Below are 8,786 nucleotides of genomic sequence, written 5' to 3' on the forward strand. Positions count from 1 at the left end.
TTGGTCATGGCACACAACTCTGCTTGCTCCAATTTAACAGTATTAATAAAATAATTTTTTTTAATTTCTTTACTTTACTGTTGTGTGATTAATACTAAGACAACCTTGCTGTAGAAGCATTTCTATTGCTCAACCTTCCCTACTTGTTATACAGAAGGGTGTTTGTAATTAAAGTTACATATCATGGGGAAGGATGAGATAGATTGATGAGGTTTTTTTGTTTTTTGTTTTTTCTATGAGTAACCAGACAGCAAAAAGACTCAGCAAAAGCAGAACACTTGTTAGATTGCAGACAATTTGGGGTCATACTTTCAAGGATTTTAGTTAGTCATATCAATTCCAGCCTGGTACCTTTTTATTTGTATGGTTGTGTGGTCAAAAAGTTTGCTTCAAGTGGTTTCAGGTTCAATCCTGCTCTGTGGCACCTTGGGTCTTCTACTACAGCCCTTTATCAACCAATGCCTTGTGAGTGGAATTGGTAGACAGACTGCATGGAAACCTGTCATGTGGATGGTTATATTGTATGGCATCTAAGCATGAAACCACATGAGCAAAAGCAGTCATGTTGACAATTCCTGAGACAAATGGAATAAAAACCTCTTACTTGAAAAACACATGGGTCGCTTCCTCCACGAGGTTCAGTATCCTGAGAGCAGGGCTCTTCCACCTAGATCACCTGGCACTTCTTACATGCTACATCTAATTCCTCTCATACACTTTTTTTCCTAAGCTCATCTGTGCTTCATCTTTCATAGACACTAACATAATTCATCCAGCCAAACAAGCTCACATCATTTCTTTCTAGACTTCATGCAACATAACACCTCATAATCTCATAATCTGTCCTTCATTCAGTGAGAGAAGCCTTTTGCTGATATCAGCAATAATGGCTCCTGAATTTTTTCCATACTGTTGTTACTCTGGTTATTCTACTTTCTGGGCATCCACCTCCATTGCTAATTAGGTCACCTAGGTAAGAGAAGATGTCAGTTCTGGGCAATCATCCTGATACTTGAAAGAATTTCTTTCACTGATGTTCTTACTGCTAACTACCCTGGTGCATCTTCTACGTACCAATATTTTCTTCTTTATTATTCTGCCTGTGATCCCAATGTACCTCCTGTATACTTCCTAACTACTTCTTTCTTGCATCTGAGCATAGCTTCTTCTGAAATGACAGAAGTCATCAGCACACAGGACTTTCATATGAAACCCTAGCTCCCGTTACTAATTAATATTATTATTATTAGGTGCAGTAAACTGAAGTGGTTGTGTGCTTTGGGAAATGTTTTGTGGTTTTTAGTTATTTTTTCTAAAATTCAAACCTTGCTACTGTTCTCTCTGCCTTTCATGCATCCAGTAATATACTGAGGTCAAAACTAACTGTTGTTATTAGTGATAGCAGTGTTTAGTATTTAGTCAGGTCTTTATTGCATTCTGAGTTCAAATCTCACCATAGCAACATTGCTTTTCATCTTTTTGGGTTTATACTGGGGTTAACTTAAATTGACTCTACCCACCTCCAATGTTTGTGATCTAGTAATAAAGTTACAAATTACTATTGGCACTGTCATGTCACTAAAGACTGTGCACAATGCTTCCCATCAAATGCTAATTTATTTGTAGTTTCAATGCTGGAATTTAAAGATGTTGCAAATTAAAGATACTAACAGCTTCTACAAAACGGTCTGTATTTAATATTATTACATTGATTGTTATATGAACAACCCTGCCTAGCAAATTTCATTACCCCTATTTCAAGCCATTTTTACAAACATAGGCTTTGTATAAATATGTCTTACTGTATAGAGCTAAAACATTTCCCAAGTTGTTTCCCAAAGATTCTTCTCTCTAAGCCACTGTCACTTCAAATTATGTGCACTGAATTCAACAGTGTTTCATCCACTCAGTATGTTTCATTGTATCTATAATTCATCCCATCTGCTCATGCATTACATACCTGGCTAGAACTATACTAGTTCCTGCAAGGACTGGTTGCTCTACAAATATATATTATGGAGGCATTGTTTTACAGCAGTATGCCCTTATTATCGCCTACCCTTAACATGCTTTTCAAGTAAGGAATTTTTCATTCCTCTCTTCTTCAAAAGTGATGGGATAGGGGACAATTTTGTTGATAGAGGACATCAAGAAACATAACTTATTTGTAGCTGAATGCAGAATGTAAACATTCAAATGCACACACACATGCAAACACAACAGAGCAGGCTTCTGAAGTTTCCATTTACAAAGCATTTGATAACCTGAGGTTATAGGGGAACACATTTGCCTAAGGTACTGCAGAGGAACCCAATAATCTATTATATATATATATTATCATCAGTATCATCAATATATGTGTATGGTGCTGTTTATCCTAGGGTTGTCATGGTCCCCAATTTAAAGGCACTACTGAGTGTGAGGGAATCGTGTGATGCTACTGAGCAACTATAAGTAAACTCAATGCCTTAATTAATTTCCTTCATACAATGGAGGTGTTAGTGATTGAGTATTAGTTCACTAGCACTCATTGACCTCTGAACTTTTGAATTCAAATCACTGATGCTGATAAATTATTATTATTATTATTATTCCGCTAGGTCAACTTTGCCTTTCATCCTTTTGGGGTTGATGAAATAAGTACCAGTTGAGTGGGGTGGGGGTCAATGTAATCAACTGGCCCCTTCCCTGAAAATTTTAAGCCTTGTTCTGATAGTAAAAAAAAATTCAAGCAGCATGGTGGCAGAACCGTTAGCATGCCAGGAAAAATGCTTAGCAGCATTTCGTCTGTCTTTATGTTCTGAGTTCAAACTCCACTGAGGTCGACTGCTTTTCATTCCTTCGGGGTCAATAAATTAAATACCAGTTGAGCACTGGGGCCAATGGAATCGACTTACCCACTCCCCCAAAATTGCTGGCCTTGTGCCAAAATTTGAAATCATCATCATCATCATCATCATTATTATTATTATTAGGCAGTGAGCTAGCAGAATCATTAGAGCATCGAACAAAATGCTCTGCAGTATTTGTTTCAACCCTACATTCTGAGTTCTGTTACTGCTGAGCTCAACTTTGCCTTTTATCTTCCTGGGTGGTCACTAAAATAAAGTACCATTGAAGCACGGGGTTCAATGGTATTGATGAGACCCACCCCCATCCCTAGCAAAATTGTTTAAGCATCAAAAAAGAAAAACAATAACTTGGTATATTTGTCCCAGTCTGTCTGTTCTGAGTTCAAATCCTGCCGAGATCAGCTTTGTCATTTCTCCTTTTAGAGTCAATAAAATAAAGTACCAGACAAATATTGGGGTTCATGTTATCAACTAACTCCCTCCCTTCAAAATTGCTGGCCTTTACTTAAATTAGAAACAGTATTTGTTGCTTCATAGTCGCCAGATAACTTGTGGAAAGGGGAACCCCTGCAATAATGGCAAAGTATTGTAGTAAATTTATTTAATCCCACTGTACTGTGCTTTGTGAGCTGTCTCCTACAATAGCTTTGGGTTGATCTCAGCCTTATGAATAAAATTTAGTTAATGGAAACTGCAGAAGTCCATCAAAACAACTATATCAGAATCCACTACATTACAAATATTCCGGTTAGGCCTGAGAATAAACCCACAAGTAATGGTTTCTTCTGCTCTTTCCCCTCAACATTCTAACAATCATAGGTGTTGTTCTTACTCTTTTGGTTAATTCATGGAATAAAAAAATGTTTAACCCTTTAGCATTCAGATTGTGTCATATGTAAGACTTATTCATTCACATTGTTTTGAATCAATCCTGCATTAGCTCATAGTTTTAAGATTTCAATAATGTAATTGTTTATCTTGAGAATGAGATTGTAGGATAGGTGTGAAAGGCCAGATTTGAATGGTTTGAGCATAAAATAGAATATTTGAGCCAGATTGTGGCCGGTTTAACCCTCTAGTATTTACATTGTTCTATCAAAAGTAATGCTTTTTTTATTCACATTGATTTGAATTAATCATGCATTATCTTGTAGCTATTAAATTTTGATGAGGCGACTGTTAATTTTTTTAAATTACATTGTAGGGTAGGTGTGAGAGGGCAGATCTGGCCAGTTTGAACATAAAACAGGTAGAATATTTTGGCTGGATATGGCCAGTTTAAATGCTAAAGGGTTAATTCTGTAGCATTTGGTCATTGCATACATAACTTTGCATAGTTTCCATCTTTTTTTTTTACAGCTGTGTGTGATTCTTGAACCAATGCAGGAGTTGATGTCCCGTCACAAAGCCTACGGACTGAATCCACGCGACTGCCTGAAGACGACACTGTTCCAGAAGTGGCAGAGGATGGTGGCGCCCCCAGGTAAAGGCAAGATACCAACTTTTGTTTCTTTTCACCACAACCATCATCGTAAGTATAGCCGGCCAACACTGCTCCAGCTGGCTGTGTACAGGACTGCGAATACTAATGGCAATGCACATTCTCTTCCGTTTTATTGTTATCTCTTCATCTTAAACATAAGTATTTCTAAAGTTTTCTCTTGGGTTTTATTTGTAATGCATTAACGTGGTTTTTGTGTTTGTTCTTTTTTCTTTATATTTATTTGAATTTTTTGTGTATTCCGTGTATATGTATATGTGTTGGTGTCAGTATACACACACACATACACATATATACAGTATATTTTTCTACCTATTCTACAGAAAGGAGTTGGCAATGTAGACAATAGCAGCTATCATTTATAACAAAATAGGAGAAAGACACACAAAAAAATATTATTAAAAATTTATATCCAAACCTTTAAAAAATATTAACTATTGAAAATTGAAATATTTCTTTGTCATAAGATCAACCACAACCACCTTTCCAACAGCAGCACTTCTTTCTGTCTATCTCTTTATTTCTCAACTACTTGAGTGAAGTCTCTCCCTCATTTGATGAAGTAAAGTCTTTCCTTCAACTAAATTAGAAGATCTCTCTTCCTGTCTACAAGGGTGTGGGCATGTCACTAAGTTTTCTTTCATCCTCTGTCCCCCAGGAGAATCTGCTTTAATGTTGCAATGTTTCTCATGCCAGGTACTGAGATTGTGCTTCCGTTTATTATCCCCTAATGAGTTTGTGTTAATTGTCTACTCACAATGGAGTTGGTTGTAATATCATTATTTCTCCTGCATTATGTCATGCGTCCCAGACCATGTCCCATATTACTCCTCATCCCTTGTGAGGTTGTATTTCACCATTCCCCACCACCACCACTTCTAGCTTCATTACTTCTCCTTCATCAAGTCATAACCCCACCCTCTTACTTAACAGTTCTGTGCTTCTGCTTTCTGCAGTGAAATTATGTTTTAAAAGAAGAGTTTATTTTAAAAAGTTTTGCATGTCAACTCTTTTCTTCAGTTTTTCTTTGAGAAAACACTAATTTCTTTTAGTGGCATTTGTGTTTATTAAATACAAGCATATCAAGCTATCTACTGGTTATTAATTACTCTCTATGTCTGTTGCTTTTTACTATCTAGTGTTTCTCATCCTATTCTTGCCTTGAGCAGAACACTATGTTAGGAATGGGTCGTTTCAATTTCATTTGAAGAACAGAACAACAATTTTAATGGGGAGGTTAACAATAGCCGTGATTTTAAAATACTAGACAAACAATTTCTAGCCATTTTTGTCTTGTGCTTTTGAGCAAGGCACATAACTCGACTTGCTTCAGTTCAACTGACTGACAAAACAGGCTTCACTTCTAATTTCATTATCAAATAGTTAGTGCTATACAAGAGATGTCCAGCTGTAAAAATAACTGCTCAAATAGGATTAAGATTTTGTAAACAAACACACACCTCTAAACATTGAGAGGTGGGGGGGAGCAAAAAAAGATGAGTTAAATGTGGTACTTCACTCAAAATTCTTTATCTAACTTGAAAATTTTTCTTCAATTAACAACATACATCGAACTTTTACTATGGATGCAAATGGAATTATGTGTGAGTGGATGCTGTCATTTAGATACAAATTGGATTTGTTGCAATATTCGTGTTTGTAATTTATAATGTAATGCAAGTCTGTATCTTATTTTAGAGAAAATATCATTTTCTTTGAGATTTTTTTTTTTTTAGTCTATCTTAATGATAAGGTTTGTATTTATTTTCCTTCTTTCTTTCTGTCTCTTTAATCTGTCTCTTTAATCTCTCTCTCTCTCTCTCTCTCTCTCTCTCTCTCTCTAGTCTACTTATTTTGTTTGTTACCAATTGTTCCTAAATCTTTTGCCACCTGAAAATGTTAAGTGTATTATAGTTAAATAAATGTAACGTAAGCTATTGTACATGTTAAAAAAAAAGACATAATGCTATTATATTTACCAAAATAGAGTCCGTCTCTCTAATGGTGATGGTATGACAGTCTGTATGGATTCATGTAATTTGAATTCTGTGTAAATGGTCCTCTCTAATATTTTTTAACTTTTAGTAATAAGGTGCTAGAATTCATGGTAGGTACTAAGTTCAATTCCTTTTAAAAAGAAAAAAATGTCTTACTTTTATATGAAACCCTCCTAACAGTTATTTGAAGTTGCAGTCTCAATTAAAGCTACTTATATTTGGCATCTATTTGGAGTATGACTTTCTTGCAGTTTTTTGCCTGGAAGCCAGTACCAGTGATGAGATTGGTTAATGAATAGGTGGTGGTGTGTGTGTGTGTGGTGGTATTGTTTGGTATAACCAGCGATACCTGTGTCTCTCTGGTTCTCTTTCATTCTGTCATCCTCTTCTATCTTCTACATGTGAGGTTTGGAATTATGGCAACTGAAGATCTGTACATTTAGACATTGTACACAGTTTTATCAGCTGACATCATTAAGCTTAGATAAGCAACAAATGAAATCTGGTTAATAAAAGTTTTTCATGTGTTTTAAGGATTGATGTAAATATCAGAATGCAGGAAAACTTTGAAATTCACTATAGATTCTTGTATTGGTTCATTCATTCATACATGGTCATGTTTAAGGCTCTGCTTTCTAGGGTTAGATGGTTTATATTGAACACCCTGCTTCCTCCCCTGCAGTACATATTCTGTCAACTGATACTTGTTTTATCATCCTTGTAAGCATGTAAAGAAAGCCAGCTTTGGTTAGATTTGAACTCGGAATAATCATACAATCATTATTAGACTTCAGTTTCTTCATAGAACATGGATTTTTTTGTATTGTTGCAGCACCATTAACTTGTATAATCTTTTATAATGCAGGCTCAAAGCCAACAACAATCAGCAGAGTTATGTGCCTTGCCTTAAGGGCTCACAAAATATGTCGTGCCTATCATGTAGTCAGAATTTCAAATGCTGGCCATTTTGTTTCATAATCATAAATGGGGGGTTTTCTTTTTGTTAGTTTTTTTTTTTTTCTCCTCCCTTTGTTCAGATAGATTAGCTTGGTCTTCTAACAGTTCTATACAAACGTTTCCCATAGCATCCTCCTTCTGCCTTCTACATTCTCTACTCTCATAACATAGTGTTGTTATCTAGTCCCAGGTCAAGCTCGAGCAAAGATATTCCATCCATGGTAGATTTTTCTTTGTGAGGAATCCAGCCACTGTACATATACTTAAGGCTATAGCATCCAAAATGTTCTGTTTATTTTTGTGGGGTGGGGTTTAATGTAATTTGAGGAAGATTTGGCTTTTGTTGCTAGCAGGTCAAGCAACTGTGCATTGGTTCCCCTTGTTAGCTTTTCACACTAGCTCAAATCTTCCGCTCATTTTTTATTATGTTGGATTGGCCTTTGTATATTGATACCAAAACATTTTCATTTTAATTTGCTTCAACTCAGCAAATGTAACATTAACATTGGGATATCGTTTTTGCATCAAGTTCAGCTGTGATAGACTGTTGTTTTTTTGTTGTTTTTTTCCCAGTCTCCTCCCACTGAGTTATCACTGTCCATACTCCTTATTCTCTCAATTTGATAATACTAATTAACAGAGCATGCATACCACAACTTCACTTGGTTTAGCCATCAGTTTAGTAAGTAGTTCCTTACTATAACATGCAGTCAACTATACCAGTGCATGCAGTACATCTTTCATTCTTATCAGATTAACTGAAATTCCATAATAATTCTATCGATTGCACTGTTTCTGTTTATTCTCTTCCTACATAATTACAATTAGCTTGGCCATTTCTTTGATTGTTTCTTAAATTAAATCACTAAAGTAGGTTATGGCTTAATTAGTTTGACTTTGGTGTTTAATTATTGTAATATTTGGCTGCTTCTTTTTGTTTTTTGTTTTCTACCAAAAGGTATATCAAAAAGGTTTTATCAGTTCCATGTGGAGAAGAATTATCTAATGTTTCAAATGGAATTCTTCATCAGAGAATATTGGGAAAAGCTCGATTTTTAGGCATTAATTGTTCATACTTTGCCACATGGCAAACTAATGTAACTCTTTCGTTTTACCTTCTAACATATCAATCCTAGCTGCTGCAGACCACCAGTTGTCTTCATTGACTTGCTAAATTTTCTTTTGATTCAAATTTTTTATGATTAGTCCTTCATCTTGCTTCTATTTCCTCTCAGCCTAAACTATAGTGTGTGTTTGTGTGTGCACTCTCACACATGCATGTATGTATATCGTCTATCAATCTTGAATCTCTTGTGTTTGTCCACATCATAGCAACCCATGGCTGAATGGTTTTTCTTCTTACTCTGTCTGCAAGGTAGTATCTCTGACTTAACTTGTCACGCTTCTCATTAATTTTATATTTATTAAATGTCTTGCTATCTTGTTTGCTTTTTTTTTTTTTTTTTTTTTTTTTTTTTT

At 35.4% G+C, this 8,786-nt stretch overlaps 1 protein-coding gene across 3 annotated transcripts in view; it reads left to right on the top strand.

Moving 5' to 3' along the window:
* Window positions 1-8,786, top strand: part of LOC106876387 (LIM domain-binding protein 2) — a 160,245-nt gene that overhangs the window by 140,412 nt on the left and 11,047 nt on the right. Inside the window, exons 10-12 of one of the 3 annotated variants that reach the window (XM_014924904.2) lie at window positions 4,212-4,462; window positions 5,828-5,853; window positions 6,650-6,657. In XM_014924904.2, the coding sequence (XP_014780390.1) occupies window positions 4,212-4,462; window positions 5,828-5,853; window positions 6,650-6,657 (285 nt within the window). The remainder of the gene's footprint in view (window positions 1-4,211; window positions 4,463-5,827; window positions 5,854-6,649; window positions 6,658-8,786) is intronic. The other 2 variants (XM_014924903.2, XM_014924902.2) reach the window with 2 other exon arrangements.

The sequence above is a fragment of the Octopus bimaculoides genome, chromosome 14, assembly GCF_001194135.2.
Source record: "Octopus bimaculoides isolate UCB-OBI-ISO-001 chromosome 14, ASM119413v2, whole genome shotgun sequence".
Lineage (NCBI taxonomy): Eukaryota > Metazoa > Mollusca > Cephalopoda > Octopoda > Octopodidae > Octopus > Octopus bimaculoides.